Source organism: Chenopodium album, chromosome 25 (genome assembly GCF_948465745.1).
Source record: "Chenopodium album chromosome 25, dcCheAlbu1.1, whole genome shotgun sequence".
NCBI classification, from domain to species: Eukaryota; Viridiplantae; Streptophyta; class Magnoliopsida; order Caryophyllales; family Amaranthaceae; genus Chenopodium; species Chenopodium album.
In genome coordinates, this window is record NC_137858.1 from 4,596,416 (window position 1) to 4,622,813 (window position 26,398).

The 26,398-nt window shown below is 35.5% G+C and overlaps 4 protein-coding genes and 1 pseudogene across 4 annotated transcripts; all 5 read left to right on the forward strand.

The window, feature by feature from the left end:
* The first annotated feature begins 214 nt into the window (after positions 1 to 214).
* LOC145614614 (alpha-(1,4)-fucosyltransferase-like) lies at positions 215 to 4,521 on the forward strand. The gene is made up of 3 exons (XM_081669677.1): positions 215 to 818; positions 3,474 to 3,647; positions 3,772 to 4,521. Exons 1-3 carry the CDS (start codon positions 342 to 344, stop codon positions 4,336 to 4,338), a joined length of 1,218 nt encoding a protein of 405 aa, XP_081525803.1. The 5' UTR covers positions 215 to 341; the 3' UTR covers positions 4,339 to 4,521.
* An 891-nt stretch (positions 4,522 to 5,412) lies between these two features.
* Positions 5,413 to 14,941, forward strand: LOC145613046 (tRNA nucleotidyltransferase cca2-like). The gene is made up of 17 exons (XM_081668111.1): positions 5,413 to 5,565; positions 6,292 to 6,426; positions 7,226 to 7,356; positions 8,151 to 8,268; positions 8,979 to 9,031; positions 9,549 to 9,598; positions 9,710 to 9,808; positions 9,906 to 10,015; positions 10,160 to 10,287; positions 10,824 to 10,890; positions 12,751 to 12,834; positions 13,248 to 13,310; positions 13,425 to 13,569; positions 13,834 to 13,995; positions 14,235 to 14,329; positions 14,409 to 14,487; positions 14,617 to 14,941. Exons 1-17 carry the CDS (start codon positions 5,413 to 5,415, stop codon positions 14,619 to 14,621), a joined length of 1,677 nt encoding a protein of 558 aa, XP_081524237.1. The 3' UTR covers positions 14,622 to 14,941.
* Positions 14,942 to 15,394: 453 nt separating this feature from the next.
* On the forward strand, positions 15,395 to 17,729 carry LOC145614698 (pentatricopeptide repeat-containing protein At4g21065 pseudogene; annotated as a pseudogene).
* A 179-nt stretch (positions 17,730 to 17,908) lies between these two features.
* LOC145614699 (protein disulfide isomerase-like 5-2) lies at positions 17,909 to 21,756 on the forward strand. Its single transcript, XM_081669772.1, has 5 exons — positions 17,909 to 18,147; positions 19,277 to 19,380; positions 19,650 to 20,020; positions 20,427 to 20,734; positions 21,045 to 21,756. Exons 1-5 carry the CDS (start codon positions 17,929 to 17,931, stop codon positions 21,330 to 21,332), a joined length of 1,290 nt encoding a protein of 429 aa, XP_081525898.1. The 5' UTR covers positions 17,909 to 17,928; the 3' UTR covers positions 21,333 to 21,756.
* Positions 21,757 to 22,358: 602 nt separating this feature from the next.
* Positions 22,359 to 26,104, forward strand: LOC145615225 (receptor homology region, transmembrane domain- and RING domain-containing protein 2-like). The gene is made up of 4 exons (XM_081670292.1): positions 22,359 to 23,071; positions 23,237 to 23,467; positions 24,132 to 24,530; positions 25,214 to 26,104. Exons 1-4 carry the CDS (start codon positions 22,936 to 22,938, stop codon positions 25,795 to 25,797), a joined length of 1,350 nt encoding a protein of 449 aa, XP_081526418.1. The 5' UTR covers positions 22,359 to 22,935; the 3' UTR covers positions 25,798 to 26,104.
* Positions 26,105 to 26,398: the final 294 nt, after the last annotated feature.

The following is a 26,398-nucleotide window of genomic DNA, read 5'->3' on the forward strand; positions in this document are numbered from 1 at the left end:
GCGGGGTGGACACCCTACTTTCCGCCTCCGACATGTAACCGGGTGGCGATGGTGGTGGTGGTGGTGGTACTGGCGGTAGTGTTGAAATGGATGGAAGATAAGAAATAGAGTTGAATAGGGTAAGAAATAGAGTCAAGGGTAATGTCGTAATTATTTTGTAATTTTGCGGGCGTTTTGAGTAATTTGTGGGCGTTAAATAACAACCCCCGAAAAAAACAGTAGCAGAGACAGAAGAAAACTTGAAAATTCAGCATTACAGAAAACACAAGCATTCTCTCTCTTCTCAAACTTCGAAAGTAAGAGAGGAGAGAGAGAGAAAACCTGGAGAATTTTTGTTCGTCATGCGATCGAAACCTGTATTAAACCCAATCACCATAACAATTATGCTATCAATTTCAATCTTCATCATTCTCTTATTTTCTGGATTCTTCCAATTTTCATCTTATGCTTCTCCTTCTCTTAATGACCCATCAATCAAATCAATTAAACCCGACCCATTTACCGAATTGTTGAGTGCGTTCAGAAAATGGGATTCTGAAGTGGGTTGCCCGAAATTTAGGGAAAAGTTTGAGAATTGGGGTTTTTCAAATGCTTCAAATTCGTTGCAATTTAGTGATTTGGAAGGAGGAATTGGGTGTGGAAAAGAGTTGAAATTGAAGCATGTGAATGTGTTGGTTAAAGGGTGGACTTGGATTCCTGATAATTTGGAGAATTTGTATGAATGTAAATGTGGGTTAAGCTGTTTTTGGACTAAATCTTCTGTTCTTGCTGATCCTCCTGATGCCCTTTTGTTTGAAACCACCACTCCTCCTTTGCAGGTATACATTTTTAAATTTAATTGTATAGTTTATTATGTTTATATTGTGATGATTCATGATTGTAATGATTCATGATTGTATACATCTTAATGTATAGTGTTGGAAATGTGTGTGGTTTTTGTGATTGGATGTTTATTATGAATGTAATTTGTTATGCATTTGGTGTTAAAGAGGGGATTATCAAGTGTTGTGACCGCAATTTAGGAGTGGGTGGAAGATCATTTTATGTCTTCAGATTGCGGGGCGGGCGAGAATGTTGTGTATATGGTTGCATCATAAGGTAGATTTGAATATTGAGATTTGGTATAGTGTGAGTAGTTAGGTAAACTATGATGTAGTGGTATTATAATGAAACCTTTAGGCTTGCTCCTTAATACTCTATATTTTTGGGGAATTAAAATAACCTGTGGTTGTCAAAGCTGGCTAATGAAGTTTATAAGTGATAAGAGGCAGTTCTATGGTAGTCAAGGGGTTGGTTTTTGATTACAAAGAGAACAAAATGACTGATAACATTGATAAGCATATGCGCTGTAACAGGACATAGACATTGAGCTTTTGTAGCAGTATCTATTCAGAGACTGTGAGATGCATGGGAAAATTGTAGATATGATTTTATTTGTGCTTTTGGGTGGTTATTTGATGAAGAAGAAAGCATACCTGATACAATGTTGTACTTAGTGTTTTGGTGTGTTGAACAGGTTAACTACTCTCTTAGTGCATGGATCTTTAGGGGAGAGGGACTTCAAAGTTGAACATATGTCATATGCTGTTTGAATGCTCATCATACAATAATTACCATTAATTTCGATTTCTGTTAGAGAAGAGACTTAAGGGTTAAGGCCTCTGTTATATACTTATATTGGTATTTTCGAATGGGCAATAGGTGTTCAGTTGTTCACTTGGGTGTGATTAAATTGAAATCTGTTTTTAGTGATGTTTTATTACCCAAACTTCTGAAGGTAATGTTGCTTTGTAAAGAATGGCATGTGAAAACACCACATCAGGCTAATGATTCCAAATTTTGCTTTTCTTTTCTAGGAATTAGGTTACAATTTGACTTTGAGATAGGTTTATTTAACACTTATAAGGTGCGTCCCATATCTTACTGTGCTTATCTCCTGTTCTCCTCGTTAGAAATGGGCATATATTTGGGAATCAACTTGCTGAATGTTAAATTGTTCAGGTGATAGCAGATGTTAGATGTGGCCTGCAATATTGTGCATCTAGCTTGTGTCACCCTGGGAATGATATAAACCCTTCATTTTTGAACTTCTTTATTTTAAACCTTATTAGTGAAAAATGAGCTATTGTGCGGAAAATTAACCTTGGCAATGTGCACAAGTCAGGCTGAGTAGTGAATACATGACAGTTGTGCAGTTGGTGGGCTCAATCACTTAGGAATTTTTTACTGCAACCATTATGTTTTGTTGGGTGTTAAGTAAACTATACTAGTATGTTCTTCGGGGAAATAATTGGAGGAATATGGAGTTTATGGGAGATTTTTCATTGAATGATTGCTCCTTATCTATGAATCTATCCAGTTGTGCAGCAGTGCAGTAGTGGGCTCAATCACTTGGGATTTTTTTTATTGCATAGAACAATTAGCTTTTAATCAATAATCAAAGCCAATTCCACTTATGGGATTAAGGCTTTGATTGATTGAAGGGGAATGTTGGGTTTCGAAGGTACAGTAAGCACAAGTTGTGACAGGAATTAGATCTTGGGCTTTTATGTATAACCAATTAAGAGGGCATTAGATATCTAGGAAGGAGGATTGTTTCTTTAGTTTGATATGTACTCGAATTGGGTTATCTGAAGATGCTGCTGATTTGCTGAAAGATATCTAGGAAGGAAGATTGTTTCTTTAGTTTGATATGTGCTTGTATTGGGTTATCTTAAGATGCCGGCATGCTGCTGAGTACATATCTTTATTCAGTATAGTACTTTTAGTTTTGGCATTATACATATGTTATTATGCTCAAATCTGTGTTATTATGCTCTGGGGGTTCCAGGCTGGACAAATGTGCGGTGTTAGAAAGTCATCATTATACGGCCACCATAACATGCGCTTCTGTTTACAATTGTAGATGAGAATTAGAAGTTGGAAATTTAATGATGCTATCATATTGCTGAATGGCCAATAGTATTCAATAGGTATAGTTGTGATGAAATATGTATTTTTTTTATAAACATTGTAGTTCATCATTTGTTAGCTTGCTGTGTATATTCTGAGTTTGCTGACAAATGAGTCACTTGATGTTAAATCGATATCGATGTTGTGTGTTCACAGCATGAATCATCTAGCGTTTGTCATCCCAGGATCAAATGTTTAATGTACTTATTATTATGAAATTAATTTGCTAAGATCAAAGCAGTACTAGGATTTTAAAGGTGTCCTTGATTCCTCGAGCAATGTGATTCATCAGCTTGTATCATTTAAGAGTAGATGTATTCTAGCCTTTATGTGTGTGCCTTGGGAGAGTTTGATATTAAACGGTCATAATTCCCTTGTTTCTAGTGAAATAATGCGTGTGATATATGTAGCTCCCAAATTAAACACCCTCCAAGTGGTTTTACTTTCAGCCATGAGCAATGTGATACCATATCTCTGTTCTCTATCAACTAGATGCTATAAAGATTTGCTCATTTCTTCAGAGACGCATTGGTGACCCACTACGCATCTACATGGATCTTGAGGCTGGTAGGAGACGGTCAGGACGTGAGGATATATTTATTAGCTATCATGCCGACGATGATGTGCAAGCAACATATGCTGGAGGCCTTTTTCACAATAATCGTAATTACCAAGTGTCTCCTTGGAAAAAGAATGTAAGTCTTTTATTTTATTTTTTTTAGCAAATCTAAGGCCACTATATTTGCCCCCCACCCCCTGCCCTTAATCTCTGTATTGCTTGCTTTTATGCTTTACCTGATGCTGAGTCTCTGATTCCAGGATACTCTTGTATACTGGTCATCATCTCGTTGCCTTCCTGATAGAAATGACCGTGCCAAGAGACTTCTTGCCTTATTACCTCATCATTCTTTTGGGAAGTGCTTAAACAATGTTGGTGGCCTGGACAAGGCACTTTCTATGTATCCAGAATGTATGAAGGACCTTACCTCTGCTCCGAAATGGTGGGATCATTTACATTGTGCCATGTCTCACTACAAGTTCGTCCTTGCTATTGAGAACACTATGACCGAGAGCTATGTCACTGAGAAACTATATTATGCTCTTGATGCTGGATCTGTTCCGATCTATTTTGGGGCACCAAATGTATGGGACTTTGTGCCCCCACATTCGATAATAGATGGTAGTAAGTTTAGTTCATTAGAAGAACTAGCGTCTTACATCAAGACACTTGCTAACGACCCTGTTGCTTATGCGGAATATCATGCTTGGAGAAGATGCGGTGTGCTTGGTAACTATGGAAAGACTCGTGCAACGAGCATTGATACGTTACCCTGCCGCTTATGTGAGGCCGTTAGTAGACAGGGTGGAAGGAGTGCCAAAGCTTAGTGATTTGCTGATCATCTCCAATGGTGGGGAGACATCTGCTGATTTTTTTCCTTTAAATTTTGGAATTTAGAATTTGCTGTAAATGTATGTCCATTTGTTAGGTGTTAAAGGGAATACGAATAGGTTGTATGATTTTGAGAAATACTATATTGATTGTAATGAGAATGAAAGTCACTAGATCAAGACTTTTGTTTTTTTTTTTTTTTTTTTTGGAGTTTTGGAGTAATGGCCTTTGTTTGGTCGCCTAAGACCTGTGGGTTGATTAGATTTGCCTTATTTATAAGTTGTAACTATCTTGAAACAAACACCTCTTTTTTTTTTTTTTTCCTTCGGTCTAGAGTTGTAGAGCATATATACTCAAAATTGCCGCAAACCTAGCTATTTACTTAAAATTTAGGAGTGACACACTAAAATGAAATTGCCTACTAACATAACTTAACTTGATTTTTTTTTTTTTTTTTCTTTTTCAAATTGCAGGTAAATCAATGTAGTATTTCAATAGACATTCATGCTTCAATGATTTATTATATACACTTTCTCGGTGAGATAAAGAGTTAGAGTAGTTGGCTAACTCTTAGAGTTTAAGGTATGAAGGCAGAGGTTAAATTTCACTAAATTTATAGTAGGAGGGATTTTTCTAAAGTGCTCTCTTTTGGTACCCAACAAATGACGGCATTACACTCAATATCTATTAAGGATGGATCGGGTCCAAAAAAATTCTCAAACAATGTTATATGTAAAACAATGCACTAATCTTCGCCCCCGCCCGGTTCCAGGAGATCCTGGGATCGATTTTCACCCCGCCCTTGTGGCTCTCTAAACACCAAAAAAACTAATCTTCATTATACATAATCAAACGGTCTACTGGTGAAAGCCTTACCTATTTAGACAAAGGTATTGAAAACACACAAAGCCATAAATGGAGAAAGAATGATGAGAGTACTGGCGCCAAGTGTAAACCGGTTTATAAGCTACCCAAAATATTCATTCTCTCTCCTTCATCAACCTCTTCTTCTTCCTCTGAAATCCCCAATTCTATTAAACCCTCCTAAAACCCTACGTTGCAGAGCAACCATGGCGTCGGAACCCCACTTAACAATCGAAGTCAAAGACCAAATTCATCTGACTGAGAAGGAGTCTCTCATTTTTAAACGCCTTAAAGATGTTCTTCATCACTTCAATCTTGACACCCAGCTCCGTGTTGCTGGTGGTTGGGTCCGAGATAAGGTCTAATTTTTATTTATATTTGATAGATTAACAGTTATTTTGCTCGAAATTTGATGGGTTTTTTTGGTAAATATTAATGGGTATTTACATTTTTGAAGAGTTGATTTTTATACTTTTTTGTGTTATACTTGTGAAATTGAATTAAACATGTTAATTATATGCTTTGTTTTACTTATAATGGTTGAGAACTCTTGGAAAATGTCTGGAGAACTGTTCAATTTGTGTATGGTTGATTGAATTGATTTTGTTTGAGGGTTGTAACGTTTATTGGGGTGGGTGGACAAATCTTAATTGCCTTTGGTTGGTGTTAATGGGACTGAATTTGCCTCCTATATATTGAGAACAAAGGACAAGGCTCAAAAGGGTTGTTTTGATTTGAGTCATTGAGTGTATGCTCATTGTGGAGGGATTTTAAGTTAGATTGAGCCATATATGGGATGCTTTGTAGGCATGATGATCATCTGAAAGTAAGCCTGTTAAGCTTTGATGAAATTAGGGCAAGCAAGTCTAATTCATTTGCTTGGTGAACTTTCTTAATTGTAGTGACTGCCACATTGCGCTGTTGTACTCTCTCGATCCTACTTTAGTTTTCTTTTGTGTATAAGGGTTAAATTTGGTGAATCTGGATGATTCTTGAGCTGCATATTGTTGCAGGAGGGAAAAGGGAATTGGGTCATTAAAAAACGGGTGAAGGCCAAAGTAGGATATAACATATGTGGAGTGTAGTTGTTTATCCAAGTCAAAGACCAAATTCATCTGACTGAGAAGGAGTCTCTCATTTTTAAACGCCTTAAAGATGTTCTTCATCACTTCAATCTTGACACCCAGCTCCGTGTTGCTGGTGGTTGGGTCCGAGATAAGGTCTAATTTTTATTTATATTTGATAGATTAACAGTTATTTTGCTCGAAATTTGATGGGTTTTTTTGGTAAATATTAATGGGTATTTACATTTTTGAAGAGTTGATTTTTATACTTTTTTGTGTTATACTTGTGAAATTGAATTAAACATGTTAATTATATGCTTTGTTTTACTTATAATGGTTGAGAACTCTTGGAAAATGTCTGGAGAACTGTTCAATTTGTGTATGGTTGATTGAATTGATTTTGTTTGAGGGTTGTAACGTTTATTGGGGTGGGTGGACAAATCTTAATTGCCTTTGGTTGGTGTTAATGGGACTGAATTTGCCTCCTATATATTGAGAACAAAGGACAAGGCTCAAAAGGGTTGTTTTGATTTGAGTCATTGAGTGTATGCTCATTGTGGAGGGATTTTAAGTTAGATTGAGCCATATATGGGATGCTTTGTAGGCATGATGATCATCTGAAAGTAAGCCTGTTAAGCTTTGATGAAATTAGGGCAAGCAAGTCTAATTCATTTGCTTGGTGAACTTTCTTAATTGTAGTGACTGCCACATTGCGCTGTTGTACTCTCTCGATCCTACTTTAGTTTTCTTTTGTGTATAAGGGTTAAATTTGGTGAATCTGGATGATTCTTGAGCTGCATATTGTTGCAGGAGGGAAAAGGGAATTGGGTCATTAAAAAACGGGTGAAGGCCAAAGTAGGATATAACATATGTGGAGTGTAGTTGTTTATCCTGTCTCTAATTCTCTATATTGTTCACTTGCATTGATTCTCATCTAATTCTTTTATTTACGCAGCTTCTAGGAAAAGATTGTTATGACATTGATGTTGCTATAGATAACATGTTGGGTAGAGAATTTTGTGAAAAGATCAATGAGTACCTATTGAAGACAGGAGAAGATGTTCAGGGAATTGGCGTGATTCAATGGTATGTGCATATACACTCATTTGATATCTTTTTTCCGTATCAGTTCTCTCTCGCCCCCCCCCCCCCCCCCCAAATACAACCAAAAATAGTCACCACATATTAGCGTATAGCTTTCCCTAATACCTCATGCATTTTTCTCTGTTGCTTCAATTTTACTCCTTTCATGGGAATTTCTCTTTAGTAAATGGACTTTGAAAATGATGAATGCTAAGTGATACCGATATAGTATATACATACCATGTCCAAACCTTTTCTTTTTTGCCTTTCTCTTTCTGAAAGGTATGCAAGATGCACAATCTTTACCAAGCTTTGTCAAATAATTTCAATTATTTCTCAACAGCTACCTTCACTCTTAGCCTCTTAGGTAGAAATTTTATTGTCAGGATTTGCAATGTTTGTATGAATCAATAGATAAGCAATCCATGCTTACTTACGTTATAAGGTAGGTGTGCAGCAGTAGTGGTTTTGAGAAGAGATTATAATCCTTATAACTTAAAAAGTGATGGTTTCAAATTAGGAGATATATGTATGGAGCAAGTTAATACTATTTAAGGTTCTGAGAATATAAGCTAATCCTCCTTTGATGAGTAAGCCAAATACCTGGAACAGGTTTCTGCTTGTAAATTAATACGAGGTTCCAAGTATATTGAATTTGCCACCATCTTGTAATGCAGTTGCTGAAATTACCTCTTATTTGTGAATTTGTGATACATGGTCAATAGCTCAAAATACTCGCTGTATATTCACTGCTACATGTGTGTGTATGTGAATTGATGAAGATCTTTTCTTTGCAGCAACCCTGATCAATCCAAACACTTGGAAACTGCAAGGATGCGCCTTCTTGATCTTTGGATTGATTTTGTAAATTTAAGGGCTGAAGATTACTGTGAAAATAGCCGCATCCCTACCATGGTAAATAAAAATCTTTATACTACTTATTGAGACTATATATTCCTGGTCATTCAACTCTGTGCTCAGCTCATAGGGAACTCACACGTGTGAGATTGTGAGGGGTTATATTGAGTTTTCATATATGTACGATCATTTGAATTATTCTAATTTGTAAAAGAGAGGAAGTGAACACATATGTCTAGGTGTTGTTTCTTCCTTTGGATGAAACCTTACTTGGACCTGTATGTCGTTTTAGATCTCCTTTTCATGATTTATCCAAAGCTTTTTCATTTTTTGAATTCTAATGAAATTGTCGTAGAAAGGTCAAGTTCTGTTCCATCCCTTCCCAAGTCCCAGCCTCCACTGAACATTATCCTATAGAGAGCTACATTAATGACACAATGCTATTTTTACTGGAAGGCCGAGGTGGACATGGGCTAGCCATAACTGGGAAGGTGCATTATGGCCCTCACTGTAGCCGGTCTGAGGCAGGCCATGGTCCAGTTCAGTAGCTAATGACTCGAAACCCAGGTTTAGGTTCTGGGCCTTCTCATTTTATCATTAATATTCAAAATAGTATTGATGGAAAATGTTAGTTTAATGAACCATCCCAATTGGTACAACAATAAATGTGGACCTGCAGCTTTTGGCAAGCCAGTTCGTAGCTTAGGTTTGGCCAGTTATGGACGGCTGATGGAGTTGTTTCTGATTGACTTTGGTTTAAATTACAGAGATTTGGCACCCCGGAAGAGGATGCGTATAGGAGGGATTTGACTATAAACAGGTAATTCATATTTTGCTTCAGTTTTCTTAATTCAAGTTAAATTATGGAAGAAAAATGAACCGTTACTTTGGTCAAAATGTTGAATCTTCATTTCCTCTCACCGAGTATGCTTTGGTGTCCGTTCTCTTGGGCTTTCTAAGACATTGAGAATATTTTGTTAGAGAAGAGTATATCTATCCAATTTAAAAAAAATTATAATTGCATGTTGCTTCATTTTAACCTTCGACATTTTGTAGGATGTGATCATGTGAATTGTTATCAGAACTGTTCACAACTTCACATAATTTACGTTGAAATGCAATTTTACTTTTTATCATTACAAGGGGGATTTTTATTGTTGTAATAGCTTGTAAATTTCTACTCAGTAAATATTGCATATATTCTCTGAAGAATTTGATCTTGGTTGATGTCTGCAAACATGCCTCTTAAATCCTTTAATCTTGTGTGCTAAGTCTACAAAAAGGATTTGATCTTTTAAATTTCTTTGTATTTACATTGACATTGTTTTATGTGACAGCTTGTTCTACAATATCAATACTGATTCTGTGGAAGATTTTACTGGAAGAGGTTTGTTTGGATGTATATATTGTGGGGTTCACATATTTTAAGGAAGATTATACTCTCTTTTAACCATCTATCTATCTGATTCTTTGTTTGCTGCATCTTATCTGATGGCAGGCATTACAGATCTGAAGTCAGGAAAAATAGTCACTCCATTGCCCCCAAAGGAGACATTTTTGGATGACCCATTACGTGTTCTTCGAGCTATCCGCTTTGGTATGTATCTCTGACCAGATTGCTTTTTTCTAATGTTAATGCTCTTTTATCTCGTCTTTGCATGTAATCATTTTTAATTGTTTTGATCATCTTTTAGGTGCAAGGTTTTGTTTTGTGCTAGATGAGGGACTAAAGGAAGCTGCAGCTTCTGATGAAGTGAGAGATGCCATCAAAGAGAAGATAAGCAGGGAAAGGATTGGTCATGAAGTACGTTTAATTATTCTTCTTGATGCAGTCATAACTCCTCAGTCCTTCCCTTAAGCGATCGAATGGTCCTTTGACCTTCTGCTGCTCGTTTCACCTGTTCTGATCAACTTATTCTTGTTTTCATATATTTTTGGCGTTTTGCAGGTAGATCTCATGATTGGAGGAAATGAACCTGTTAAAGCAGTGACCTATATCCGTGATTTGCAATTATTTTGGATTGTTTTTAATATTCCTTCTAATGTTGAGCCTTCACCACCAGAAGAATGTGATAGGTTTGATCCATTCTCTACTTCACTAACCTCATCCTAAGTTAATTTATCAGCGTTAGAAGCATTTAGCTCCTATTTATCAGAACACATAATATGGCTGAGCTACTGTAATCAATATTGTTTGTTACTTAAAAAAGTCGTTATTGGCAACATCTTTATTAATATATCTTGAAAGCCCTTTGCTAGCGCAGTTGTCTCCCTTTAGAATCCTTATCCATGGATGTTCATAAATTCTCAAGTATTTATTTTCTTCAATGATAAACATGAAATTATTAAGTTGAATAAAGGGTATAGATTATTTTAATTTTGGAACCAGGGTATACATTATTGGCGTGCACTAGAAATCAAAATAAAATGATTAATTGACATGAATGAATGTTTTTATTTATTTATTAAATTTTATTATTATTATTATTATTATTATTATTATTATTATTATTATTATTATTATTATTATTATTATTATTATTATTATTATTGTTATTGTTATTGGCCAAAGCTTTGTTGTTGTTGTATGCTCACCATCTCTTTGCCTACAGGTTCTGTCTTGCTTTTATGGATACAGCACTGAGACTTATTCAGTCACTGGAATCTCTTAACTTAAATGTCAGTATACATTTATCACCTCTCTTTAAATCCTCTGTTTTTGATTATTAATGTTTCCTTTTGTATTATATTAGTATAGATATCATTTTGGCCTATCCCGTGATCAAGTTAATTATGTAAAAGTGCATCTCATGCAGTTAATAATATACAATATAATGATTTGCAAGGAATGTTGGAGCTTGACTTTCTAGTTAAAGTATTAGGAGGGACATTTAAAGATTTAATTAGTCATGTCAATGAAAACACAGCACAGTCATCTATATCCTGAATCTTGATTTCCCATACTGGCAAGTTTTGGCCTCACCAGAAGCGCGCTCTCTCTCAGGGCGCATGAAAACATCTCCAAAAGCTATCTTACCATAGACCTCACATACAATGTTGAGAAAGAGATTCAATCAGACCAAAGTACCAAAATTTTTATTTTATCATATATCATATAATGTGTTCATTTCCATTACTATTGTCAAATCACATCACTATTATGGTTACATCACATCACATCACTATTTTACCCATATTACATCACTTATATAGCATAATCATATTTTTATGACATCACATCATTAAAAATTTATTTTCATAATATGGCATCATTAAAAATTTATTTTCATAATATGACATCATTATAGTTATGTCACATCATTTCAATATACTTATATGACATCATTATAAATATATGACATCATTATAAATATATGACATCACATTATTACACTTATATAACATCACTATAGTCAAGTCACATAACATCACTATATTTCATGAATTTCAAAATAGAGTCAAAGTTCATTCTTGGTACTTTATAGACATCTTTATCGGTGTCTTATGGTTTCAAACCTCCTTGTATGACCCCAGTAGTCATCCAACACATTCAGTTCATTTTTCGAAAAAATGTCAAAAATTAATCCGAAATAGTAGCCTTCGGACAATTTTCCACTTATTTTGACTCGGAAATAAAAATTGTCGAGATGCTTACCATGGACCCTAATACACCCCGGAGTCTATTTGGGTGGGTGCAACCATCCAATATGCCTTTAAATGGTCAATTTACCTCTCCGCAACTTGCACCGATTTCGTGAACTCAAGCCTACCATGGATAGTTATGACAACATATAAGGGTCATATATGGTTCCCCTAGGGTCTCAAGACTTTTCGCCACCGGGCCCCGTAACCTAAAAAATTCCTAAAATAGCGTGGGTAATAGCCTTCAATTTTGGAATTTTTGACCTTTTTTTGCCCGTAAATAAAAATTGCCGAGATGTTAACCATGGTCCCTAATACCCTCCGGGAGTCCAATTGGGTGGGTGGAACCATCCAATTTGCCTTAAACGGTCAATTTACCCGTTTTTATACTTGCACCGATTTCGTGAACTCAAGCCTACCACGGACATTTTTGACAACATATATATGGTTCCAAACGACATTATATGACCTTGTGATGTATCCCCTAGGATCTCAAGACTTTTCGCCACCGGGCCCTGTAACCTCAAAAATTCCTCAAAAAGCGTGGATAATAGCCTTCAATTTTGGAATTTTTGACCTTTTTTCGCCCGTAAATAAAAATTGCCGAGATGTTAACCATGGTCCCTAATACCCTCCGGGAGTCCAATAAAAATGGGTGGGTGGAACCATCCAATTTGCCTTAAAACGGTCAATTTACCCGTGTTCGTACACGCCTCTTGTGTTGTTTAAGGCCTTAACCATACCAAACAATTTTCCGGAAGCTGATCTTGAAGAACAGTTTATTTTTTGTAAGTAACTTGTAACAATATACATATATTTGAAGGCTGCATGCATTTCTTGTGTGTTGCTAGGATGATGGTGATTTTGGTTTAAATTGTTATGTCTTTATAATTTCAGGATGAACAGAGGCGATTGTGCTTATATTCTGCTTTGTTTCTTCCACTAAGGAGCATGGTTTACAGAGATAATAAGAAGAAAAAGGTAGCCTTTAGTTAATTAGCATCCCTGCCCCCTTTGTTCAGTTCTATGCTGTTCTCAAGAGATGATGAAAGATTTTCTACCTGTTGAAAGACTCTTTTGTTTTCATACTCAATGCTTGTTTTTTTCACTTTCTTAGATGTTAATGTTCAATTTATGATTTCACCCTTAGTATTACATGTTAGTACTATTTTTTTTCCTGTAAATTATGCTTAACTGAAAAGTAATTATTTGGATAGGCGGAGATTTGGTTATACTGGCCTATGATAATATATCATCAGAAATTATGATGTAAAGATATATTTCATGCTTATAATTTGGGCGGTGTTGTCAACTGTCAAGTAATCAAAGCTGATGTATGTTCATCTTCATGCCTTTAGTTTACTGATTTTTTTTTTTTCCCCCTGGTTTTGCAGGTCCCTGTTGTTGATTACATTTTTCGAAATTCTCTTAAACTTAAATCTAAGGATGCTGAAACAGTAAGTTCTGATTCCTTGGGGCTCATGATATTGTTAAGGCTTTGTTTCTTTGCTTTCTGGGTGGCCTCAGTACACAATCGGCCCCATGATATGATAATTTTCTTCCCTTATTAGGTTATAAGTGTACACCGTGCAGCCGAGAAATTTATACCATTAATTTCTTGTATTACATCTGAAAAGAATGTGCAACATGCTGAAGCTCACTGTGGGAAAATCCTTATTGATGTGCCGGAGACACTGAAATTACGGATATTAGCAGGTCTTATTTTTTCCTCTTCATTATGTTTTTTTTTCCCCCCAAAATCCAAGAGTTACGCCTGGTTGTATCTGTTTTCGTTAGTATAATATTAGGAGCTGGGTAGGTAGGGGGATGTTTGCCTTTATTCCTGATGAAGGTGGTAAATAACCTGAATAAGGCTGTTGGGTAGTCGGTTCTGGTCTTTCTGTGACAGTTGAGACTTGTTGCAAAATCGATTACATGGACATAAATCATTTAAATGTATTATATGTTCTGGTCTCCCAGGCTTGCTCCTCCGAGAAATCAAAGACTTTTGGCCTGTTGCATTGCTTGTATCCACGTTAATATATCCTAATGGTGATTTATGTGAGTCATTAGCTGAGGACTTGAAGTTGGAGAAGAATAGAGTTTTGTTTAAGCAAGTGAAGGATGCTATTTTGAAACTAGGTAAGAATCTTACTAATTTCTGTCTTAGTTCCTAAATTTCATTGAAATTTTATCGTTGTGATTGCTAGCTGTTTGCAACAAACTCATTGCTATGAACTTTTTATTTCAACCCATAGATTTGCCTCTTGACTATCTGCATCTCTGGATTTTTGCAATCCTACTATTTTTTTTTTACAAAGAAGTAAATTTATACGACTTATGTGCAATAATATGGTGCCTAATATGTTTTTATTTTGCAGATCTGGATAACATTTGGGAGGCAAAGCCATTAGTCAACGGAAAGGACATTATGAGTATCTTAAACCTCAAAGCTGGACCAAATGTGAAAGAATGGGTAAGACATTTATCTCCCAGTAGAATACTGATTTTTTTGAGATACTTAGTCCTAATTTATTTTCCTTTGTTATCTCCAGCAACAAAAGGTTATTGAATGGCAACTTGCGCATCCTACTGGAACTGCAGATGAATGCCAAGAATGGCTTAGGGAAGCAGGTGCAAAACGTGCAAGGATGGACGATAATGTCTAAGCAATCGTTTTTCTGTATTTTTGAGACATAGTTGTCTTATTTAAGAGTAAGTATGCTTCGCAATCTTGAAGTACTAACGCTCAGAATGATGTAGGATAAATTGCTAGACTGGTGGAGCCTTGCTATCAGACATATCAGTCTTTCACTGTCAACGATCATGCAGAGTTGGTCCGTTGAAGTTACATACAGTAGTGTTTAAAGAGTTTTTCTTTTCCCTCTTTTTTTTGACGGGGTGGCTTCAATAAATGGATTTTGTGATTAACACAAAGATATGCCAAATTTGTATGGATCTTTGTCAATTGTCATGTATGTACAGTGCTTTTAATCTTAAATTGATCTATAGCTATCCTAACGATTTTTACGCTATGTGGTAATGAATTAATGGAAATGTTACAGGAAAAAAAAGTTCTTTTTCTTTATTTGGCTTTTTTATTTATTTATTTATTTTTTCCTTTCCTTATGAATTATGAGTGATTTATTTCAATGAAAATTGAAAATTATGTCCTGCACTCAAGACCATGATTTGTATCAATATATTATGATTATGGATTTATGGAGATTTTATTTAGAGATTATAATAAATATATACTAATCTATTAATCCGACAGTTAGTTGAACACATTTCCAAAATATGAACATTAAGTTTGATTACTATGAACATATATTTCAAAAATGTGAGCAATTATTGCAAAATTACGGACACATAAAATATATACTACCTCTGTTTCTGAAAGTTCAATTCACTCGGAATACAATGATTAGAGGTTGGCTACTGTTATAAGTTAACCTATACTTGTATTAAGCCTTTGATGCATAAATTGCTGCATTCAATCAAGTACTCTCTGGTGTCATAAGTATTGAGAATTTGAGACAGAGTTATTTTATGATGATGCGGTGTTATAAAACTTTGATTAGTTTGCAATTTTCATCTCTATTATGACCAAGTTATGCATTTCAAACCAAATCTTTCACCATTCCCTTTCAATTTACTACACAAAACACATCTCTCTGTTTTTCTACTGCACACAAAAATTCATCCCAGAAAACCCAAAACCTTTCATTCTCAAACAATGCATTGCACTTCTGCAATCATCTGCTTCTTCCAATCACAAACTCAAACAAATTCATGCTTTTTCTATCAAACATGGTGTTCCATTAAACAACCCTCTTCTTGCCAAACACCTAATCTTCTTCTCTGTTTCTCTTTCAAAATCCATGGATTATGCCCAGAAAATCTTCTCCCAGATTCAAACTCCTAATATTTTCACCTGGAATACCATGATTAGAGGCTATGCTTTCAGTGAAAACCCTAAACCAGCCATTGATTTGTATACCCAGATGAGAGCAGTTCATCTTGTTGAGCCTGATACACATACTTACCCTTTTCTATTGAAGGCAATTTCTAAGTTATTGGATGTTAAGTTGGGGGAAAAGATGCATTGTGTTGTAATTAAAACTGGGTTTGAATCTTTGGTTTTTGTGCAAAATGGGTTGGTGCATTTGTATGCTACTTGTGAATACCCTGATAGTGCATACAAGGTGTTTGATAAAATGCCTGTTAGAAATCTTGTGACTTGGAATTCTGTGATTAATGGGTTTGCTTTGAATGGGAAGCCTCATGAAGTTCTGGATTTCTTTAGGCAGATGAGCTTGAAGGGTATTGAGCCTGATGGATTTACAATGGTGAGCTTGTTATGTGCTTGCGCTGAGCTCGGTGCATTGGCATTGGGGAGGAGAGTACATGTTTACATGTTAAAGGTTGGCTTGAATGAGAATTTGCACGCAGTAAACGCGCTTTTGGATTTTTAAGCAAAATGTGGGAGAATTAGGGAAGCAGAAATGGTTTTCGATGAGATGAGAGAAAGAAGTGTGGTATCTTGGACGTCTTTGATTGTTGGGTTAGCTGTGAATGGGTTTGGAAGTGAAGCAATTCGGCTTTTCGAGGAGATGGAAGTGCAAGAATTGGCACCAACTGATATCACCTTAGTTGGAGTCTTGTATGCTTGTAGTCACTGTGGAATGGTGGATAAAGGATTTGATTATTTCAATCAGATGAAAGATAGGTATGGAATTACGCCGAGGATTGAGCATTATGGTTGTATGGTTGATCTACTTGGTAGAGCAGGAAAGATGAAAGAAGCATATGAATTCATTAAAGACATGCCAATGCAACCAAATGCTGTTATTTGGAGGACATTATTAGGTGCATGCTCACTGCATGGGCATCTAGCTCTTGCACAAACTGCAAGGTCTAAACTTATAGAATTAGACCCAAAGCATTGTGGTGATTATGTGCTTCTCTCGAATCTTTATGCATCCGAGCAACGTTGGACTGATGTCCAGCAACTGAGGGCCAAAATGGTAGAGGAAGGAGTCAGGAAAACACCAGGATTCAGCCTTGTCGAGTTGAGAAATCGTGTTCACGAGTTTGTTATGGGAGATCGATCTCATCCTCAGGACAAAGAAATATACGCGATGTTAAGAGAGATCACAAAAGTTCTAAGATTGGAGGGCTATGTGCCTCACACAGTGAATGTGCTAGCTGACATTGAAGAGGAAGAAAAAGAGACTGCCTTGACATATCACAGTGAAAAGATTGCTATTGCCTTTATGCTCATTATTACTTTGCCAGGAACTCCAATAACAGTAATCAAGAACCTAAGGGTGTGTGCTGATTGCCACCTTGCTATTAAGCTCATATCCAAGATTTTCGACCGTGAAATTGTTGTTAGGGATCGAAGTAGATTTCATCATTTCAAACATGGATCTTGTTCCTGTAGAGAATATTGGTGATCATTTGTTAGACGTGAAATTTTCAATATTAAAAATATTGTGGATTTGTTGTACTTTTTTTTTTTTTTTTGCCCTGTAGATGTGTCAATATTCAATGTGGAATTATTCAATTGTAAACTTAGATCAAATAGGTTAACTGGTTAAGGTCATCTATTGACAATTCTTTTTTTTTTTTTAATTTTTTGAAAGAACATCTATTGACAATTCTTGTGACAAAGTTCTAAATTTTGTTATTACTTTGCTATAGATGGTAAAACTTGAGGTTTTTTTTAACCGTCTAAGTTAAGAAAATAAGGTCTATCTTTATAAAATCCTCCGATGTGACCAGGATTCGATGCTCATCCCACCCTTCTTGTGATAGGAGGGGCACCTCCGTATCTTACCGTATATGGAATTAAAAAAAAAAAAAAAATCTTTATATAATCGCGAGACATTAAAAAAAATACTTTAAAAAAAAAAAAAAAATAAATTTATTCCAGAGGATGATAATAAAAAATCCACAAACCTGATTTACCTGAGTAAAGGAAAAGAAAACAAAACAGGAATCCGCGAACTTAAAACTCCAGAGAAACAATCATAAACACAGACAGAAACAGTTCCAACAGAAGAAGCCATGCGAATACGATCAGTAGCAGTTGAACTTCTCCTCTTCACGATCATCACTTTCTTTCTCCTCTTCCCGATCTTCGGCGAAGAACAGCAATTCGACATTGATGGAAAAGTGATTGATTTGGATGATTCAAACTTTGATTCTGCGATTTCATCCTTCGATTATGTCTTCGTCGATTTCTACGCCCCTTGGTGTGGTCACTGCAAGCGTCTCTCTCCTGAGGTCCTCTTTCTCTCTCCTCTTCTTTTTCTGCTCTTTTAGATCTTCTTATTGCACTCTATTGTTTCCTTCATTTAGTTTTAATTGATTTTTTTTAGTGTGTTCTTATATAATTAGGGTTTTCTGTTTGACATGTAGTATAATTTTGTGGATAATTGGCGAAATTTACATACTTTTTATTATTGTGTTTTTCTTTTACTAAAACTGATGCAAAATGGCGATTATAAATGTCTGATTAGAGTGTTGTTGTGATCTATGAGGAGGAGAGGTTCTGTCTGTTTAAAATAATCTTTATCTATCTTCAAATTTGTGCATCAGTAGTGTGTTTCGATGCGATACGATTTGTTGCTTGAATTGTTTATGCTACTAATTGTTATGTATTAGCAATGTCTAATGTTTTCCGTTTCCCTTTACTTGTGTTTGGTAGAGTTTTGTGCTGATGTCGTTAATTCGAATTGTGCAACTGTAGGAAGTGACATGATTCTACTTATGCTTGAGAAAGTTATCCTACTATTCCGAAGTAATTGTGATGTATAATGATTTAGGATGCCTAGATCAAATTTGTCACCTTTCCTTAGAATGTGAACTAACCAGTTAGACAAAGTAGTAATTTTAAATGATTGGACTTTCCAAGATGCTCTTATTCTAGTTAAGTGATAGAGACCGGAGAATGTAGGAATGGTTTAAAACTTTAAATTTTATCACGGATTTTATATTAGAATTATGTCATATCCTTGATCATGGGAGATAAATCAATAAGGGAACTTGTATATCTATATGGAGGGGATAAATGGATTATCTAGAACATATGCACTTCTAATACCAATCGATAAATTCGATTTGAATGAGAATCATTTTAAACTTCAGGAAGAGTATTCTGCAGGCAAACTCTCTATGTTTGCATTATAACACTAGATGAGTAGATGCACCTTTCTTCAGTTCTTCTGTTTGTCCACCCCCAGCTTGCCCCAAATAACAAATACTCGTAAAACTAAAATTTGATTCTTAACTTGTGATAATAATGCTAACATATTCAATTTTGTCGCGTATTTGTACCCAATTATTACTATTATGTAAACAGGAAATGATCACTTAAACCAAAGATATTTATGTTTCTGAATTTTAAGTGCAGTTGGATGCAACTGCTGCTGCCCTTGCTGGACTGGAGAAGCCCATTGTGATTGCTAAAATTGATGCTGACAAGTACAGACGTGTTGGTGATAAATATGAGATTGAGTATGTAATTGGTCCTTTTTAGATAAACACCTTATGGAAAATTTTGACAGCCAAAAATTTAGTAGGGTTTATTGTACAGTTTACAACTTTACAATATGCAATTGCAAATTGTATAATACGGTTCTATCTAAAAAAATATGTATAATACTATGCTCTGGATCTGACAGTGAATATTTCTTGGCATAAGTTACTCCAGATATCTTGCATTATTAAATTTTTTTTATGTGATTTATTTGGTTAGTAATAATTTGCTTTACATTGTTATTCAGTGGCTTTCCAACTCTGAAGCTCTTCATGCATGGTGTTCCTGTTGATTATAATGGACCGAGGAAGGCTGATTTACTTGTCCGTTTTTTAAAGAAATTTGTTGCTCCTGACGTAACTATTCTTGATTCAGACACTGCTATTAGTAACTTTGTTGAAGAAGCTGGCCCTCATTTTCCCATCTATGTTGGCTTTGGAATGGATGAGTCTGTCATATCCAAGTTTGCCATCAAATACAAGAAACAGGCATGGTTTTCAGTGGCAAAGGACTTTTCAGATAGTGTTATGGAATCGTATGATTTTGACAAAGTACCAGCTTTAGTGTCTCTCCATCCAACTTATGATGAGAAAAACATATTCTACGGGCCTTTTGATGGTAGGTTCTTATTCTTTTATATATTTCGGCAATATCCCTTACTTAAAATAAGACCATGGAAACAGGAGCAATTTACACATCATTGATTTTTCTGAGAGGTTGCCTGTTCTGTGATTCTGGTTGAGCATCTTTCATATCCATTTCCCATAGTGTGCACTGTGCAGTGTTTAGGAGTTGGGACTAGGCTAGATAAGAAAATTAAGAATGTGAAAGAAATTAATCTGTAGGTGAAGGTTCTGTAGTAGCATCAGGTCCCTTTGTCTTACTTTTACAATTTGCATATTGGAAAAAATTCTTTAGTTGCTATGTGCATATGTGGAGTTTTGGAACTTACAGATGTGGACTTAAATGTGTACGCTTCAAAAAGAAAAAAAAAATGCTTAGTTGACTGGTTTATCATGTGCAGATCAATTCTTGGAGGAGTTCATCAAGCAAAATGTATTGCCCTTGTGTTTGCCTATAAATTCTGACTCATTGAAGTTGTTGAGAGATGAAGATAGGAAAATTGTTTTGACATTTGTGGAGGATGAGAATGATGATAAAACGAAACAGCTGGTCAAGTTATTGAAGGCTGCTGCTTCTGCTAATCGTGATTATTTATTTGCTTATGCTGGTCTTCAGCAATTTCCGGACTTTGTTGAGACATTTAAAATCAGTAAAAACACAAAACTGCCTAAAATGGTTGTTTGGGATGGAAACGAGGAGTATTTTAATGTAAGCCAACGTAAAATCTCCCTTATCTGCATCTAGTCCTTGCAAAGATCATGCTTCTCAATTTACCCAAAAAAAAAAAAAAAAAAAAAAAAAAAAAAAAAAAAAAGAAGAAGATTATGCTTCTTAAAATATAACAGCAATAATGGCCAATATAAACACTATTTATGGCATGGCTGCAGGCCTTCGTAGCTACATTTACTTAGTTTGAAGGACAAGTAGTGAGACTGTTATTATTCTTGTTAATATAGATTTAGAATTATGGTGGTGTTAGAGTGCAGAAATGCTAACGCCTAATCCTTTTTTTGTCCAGGTTATTGATTCAGATAGTATCGGTGAAGACGATCAGGGTTCCGCCATTACACACTTCCTCGAAGGATACAAAGAAGGAAGGACAGTATCAAAAAAGATTAGTGGCCCATCATTCATGCAGTTCCTGAATTCCATGATTGGCCTCAAATTAGTTTTCCTTATTGTTTTCCTGGTAGCTGTCATGATGATAATACAAACCCTTGGCAAAGAAGACGAAGATAGTGTTAATGCACAGCCTTTGAGACCTGATAGCAGTGAAGCACAAAGATCGGGTGACAAGGAAGACTAGGAAATATATGACTATATGTAACTTCAAGATCATCTCCTCAATCGTGATTGGACTTAAAGTTGGAGCAGGATTGCTTAAAGGGAGACAAGATGAGTCGCTAACAGCTTCACCTAGTGGTTCCTCGAGCTTTTGCCTTTGGTATTAGAATCTGCCATCACGTTTGGCGTCAAATTATGAGGTCACCCCATTGTTGCTGCTAACTTATTATGCTTTGTAAGCCGATTTCTTAGGGTTTCTTTTTTCTTGGTTTTATTTCCTTTGCTCATTTTGTATGAAGTACCATTAATGGTCTTGCTTGCTTTTTTTTCAAAAAAAAAAATTACAATGTGAAATGAAAGTAAAGAAAAATGAAATGGGATTTTGATCTATCCAATGTTTAGATTTGTTGTACGACTACTTAATAAAAGAAATAAAGGTAAACCTATTATGTAAATTGTTCAATAAAGCGGCCGCTTTATAATTGTATTCTACTATGGAGTAATCTACTAGCAAAATTGATCACATTTTTACCAGCAAAGTTGTGATTTCGAACCAGGTTTGTGTGGGTTGGGACTAGGGGAGGGAGTTCAATCTACAACCCATAAACTAAGTAGATCGGTTTAGAGTGTGTCGTTCTTGGGCCAAATCCAAATATTGTGTTGTGCTTAGGCTGAATCGAATCGAACTAGTGATCATACGTAGATTAGTAGATAAGATTATCAAATACTCCATATGTTACCATTTAAATTCTACATTCAATTACATTGTCAAGATCAGATTAAATTAGATTAGAAATAAAAATCAAATATTACTCCGAAGATCATATCAAATTAGATTAGAAAATACTACTTCGAAGATGATAAGGTCTTGTGAACTATTGTAAGCTTAATTAGAAGCAATTAACTTATATAGGGTAATTAGAGGAGGTGGATCCCATAAAGAAAAGTGGTCCAAGTTCAAGAGACATTTAGTTAACCAAATACATCTACACAAAATCATTTATTTGTACAGATAACGTGGATGAGGTTTAAGGACCGAGCAGAATAATCTAGTACTCAATTATTTCATTTTTTATCTTATTTTGGGATAAACTTATTAATTGTTATCTCTGTTTTCAATTGGCATCTTGGCATATTCATTATCCAATAATTATTGTAATTTGTACAAAATAATCCAATTTTCCCTCTAAAATAATAATAATAAGAAACCAAAAAAAAAAAAAAACGAAGCACATTGTTTTGTTTGTCTAGTGTCCTCTGTTTTCTTCCCTGTCTAAATCTCCAAAATCTGCAAAACAATCTAAAAAAATCTGGCAACTCCCTTTTCAATTTGCAGATGGAAGCTGATGTTTCCATCCTTAGAAACCCTAATTTCCCTTCTTCCTAATTAGAGAATCTGCGGTTTAATTAGGTCAAAATTAGAGCTTTCCTTTTCTGGGTTTATTTGCAAGCTAATTCCTTTTAAGTTGACAATCCTGTTTTTTTTCTTATTTCTTGGAACCTGAGACTTGTGAGTCAACCGTGTTAAGCTAAACCCTCAAAAAAAATTCCTCAACTTTTCTGGGTTTCTTGCAAAAAAAATAGTTACAAGATCAGATTTGGGTATTTTCTAATAAATAATTGATATGGGTCTGAAGATTTCGAGAGGATTCTTGTTTAGTTGTATATATTTGATCATGATGCTGAGTTTCTCTTCTGCTTCTGTTGTTCTGATTGGAACAAATTTCACAGTCAAATTTGATGATATTGAAGCTAATTTTGGTGAGTTTCAAATCTTAATCCTTGCATTCTAGTTCAAAATCAACATTTTTTTTTATATATAAATTTTTTGGGTTTAATGATTTATGTTCAGGAATTTTAGTTTGATTTGAAATTATGCTATTTGGGTAAATTCTGATATCATGAATTTATGATTGGTAATTTCAGCACCACCTTTGGGGCTTAACGGTATGTGTGGAAGATTGTACATGGCAGAGCCAATTAATGGTTGTTCACCATTGAAGAATAGTGTTGAGCTTGATGGAAATTGTTCATCTCCAATTGCATTGATTGTTAGAGGTGGATGTAGCTTCGAGAATAAGATTAGAAGGGCACAGAAAGCAGGTTTTGAAGCTGTAATTATCTATGATAATGAGGATGGTGGTGGTTTGGTTGCAAGTAATTCTCTTTTTCATTTTGTCTAATTTAATTGAATCAGTTTTTGTTGTGTGTGTTGTATGAATTACTTGCTCGAATCGAACTTGAAAACAATGAATTGGTGTTTTGTTGAATTTTGCTTCTGCTTTTGTAGTTGATTTGTTTGATTTTTAATTTTTTATGGCATAATTGAGTTTAGGAGGCTGAATCGAAACCTAAAACATTGTTGATAGTTGGAATTGAATTGTTGGAGTATTTGCTTATCTGAAACTAGGTAGAGAAAAATTACAGAAGTTGCATTTGTCTTCCGGATGTATCTGTTCTTTGTTGTAATTTCCCTATGGAATTGTAGATCAAGAGTCTAAGAAAGTTTTGGAAATTATTGACTGGGATTTTCACTTTTATGATTTAACCATATATTTATGTTATGTATCTGTCTGTATATTTTATGAATAAGTTATGTGATAGAAGATATTCTTGGGATATAATTTAGGGATGTATAAATATACTTATGTATGTGAATATTCACATTAATTTAGGTTTCCTAACATAATTCGGACTACTGTTGTAACCCTAACTTTGTAACCCTATGTATTAATGATCGATTGTATACATTCCTCAAGGGAGTTTACACAATCTAACATTATGTTGCAACATTTTAAGGAGTTGTTTTCTGGCAATGCAGTGGCAGGAAATTCTGCTGGTATAAATATCCATGCTGTATTTGTTTCGAAAGCAACTGGACATAAGTTGAGGGCCTATGCTGGCCCTGATGTGGAAGTGTGGATGTTTTCTAGCTATGAAAGTTCTGCGTGGTCGATAATGGCAATTTCTTTCATTTCTCTTCTGGCAATGTCTGCAGTGCTGGCTACTTGTTTCTTTGTTAGAAGGCACCGTGTTAGACGAGAAAGGCCTCAAGGCCGGGTTCGAGAATTTCATGGGATGAGTAGCCGTTTAGTTAAAGCTATGCCGAGCTTAGTATTCACATCTGTAACGGAGGAGAATTGCACAGCATCAACATGCGCTATCTGCCTTGAGGACTACAGAGTTGGTGACAAGCTCCGGATTCTGCCATGTCGCCACAGTAAGTTATGCCTTAAGAGATGTTCCTTTGTATTTGTCTTTGCTTGTGAGTATTTGCTTTAAAGGCACTATTGCACCCTTGTTTTACTTCTTATGGCAATTCTGTTTGGTGTTCCGCAACATCAGTAGAAGCTAATTTGAGTATTTACCACCACATCGATGCACAAGAAGCGAGAATCTCGATGCACTTATAATTAGTATTCTGTTTAACTTTAGAAACATAACTACCTGGTACCCTACAATTCCTTTGTCAGTTATAATCTACTTTTTAAAAAATGGGTTGGTAGTGGAAGCTGTTTTTGCCTAATCTGGTTCTTGTTATCCTATTAGGAATTCTCTCGAACGGTTATTCTGATTATTTTTGTATCAATCACCAGTTCTGACTTATCTGAGAGGTGATGGAATGGGAACTTGTGTCCCTTGCTCATCATATTGAAAATTTTGATGGGTTCGATGGTGGTGACACCAAGATTCATGATAGGTCTTGTAAATAATAAAAAAAATTAAATCAAGCTGATTATGCTGATTTTCTGACTTGAGTTTGTTCTAAGGCTTCTACCAGATTCATATGATAGATTAATAATACGATAATTTTACTTATTTGCTTGATGTGCTTTCAAGTATAAATGGTAGTTTTTTTGGTGGCCATGGAGGATCTAACTAGTGATCTTGTGAATTTTGCAGAATTTCACACATTTTGTGTTGATGCTTGGCTCACTTCATGGAGAACATTTTGCCCAGTATGCAAACGAGATGCAAGGACTAGCACTGGTGAACCTCCGGCATCAGAATCTACACCATTGCTCTCATCCAATCCATCATCTGCTGCTTCTTCACCGTTTTCTTCATTCAGTTCATCATCTGTACGTTCCTCTGCTATACAAATAGCTTCACCAAGTCCAAGATCTCGTGCAATATCTCAATATCCTTCTGTTTCAAGTAGTCCTCAAATACCCCGTCCTCTAAACTCATATCATAATCAACATTCTCCGTCAATGAGTTTGAGTCGAAGCTCATTAGATCTTAGGAATATGTCCTCCCAAAGGTCGTATGCCTCTCAGTTCTATTCTCCATCAGGTTCTCTGGGCTATCCTTCTGTATCACCTCTCAATACTAGATACGTGTCTCCATATGTTCCAAGTCCTAGTAATGCTTCATCAAGTTATCTTGGATCTTCTTCTATGAGATACCCGACTCCATTGCATTACAGTGAATCTGCAGCAAGTTTTTCGCCATATAGTTCTGCACAATCCCTTCCTGGATGTTGATTAATGAGTGGTACGTGCAAGTAGTGTACTAGTATGTGAATTCTGCCATGTAACTGTCATTTTAGATACTGACATTGTGCAGATCTTTCTGACCTCTAACTTATACCTGTTTGGTCCTTGCCATGGTGCAGAATTCTGTGTATATCATAGAGTAGGGTAGTGTTGAGTTTTGCTCCCATTTTTATCCTTTTAGTCCCTCCGCTTGATAATGAGTTATCTTGTGTTGGTTTCCAGAGTTGAGGCTCCAATGTTTGCATAAACTATTATACAAATTACCATTAGTGAATGAAGATTATTATTTTGGTCACGTCTTTGTTGAATAAGCACATAGATTAAAGTGATTGTATATGCTCAGCTCCGATCAGCTTACTGTTTATTTTTATTTGTTATTTTTTATGGTTCATGTTAGTCTTGTTCTGTAAACAACAGCTGTCTTGCAGTGTAAATGGAAATAATAAGGTACTGGATTTGGTGTACTTTATTGTATTCCAGTCTTTCCACCCAAGTTGGCAATAGTAGATAACCTACATTACAGGTTAGATTGCTTCTATTCAGATTCAAGTTAAGCATTTGATTGCTTTTATAATCGTATTTTGGCAAT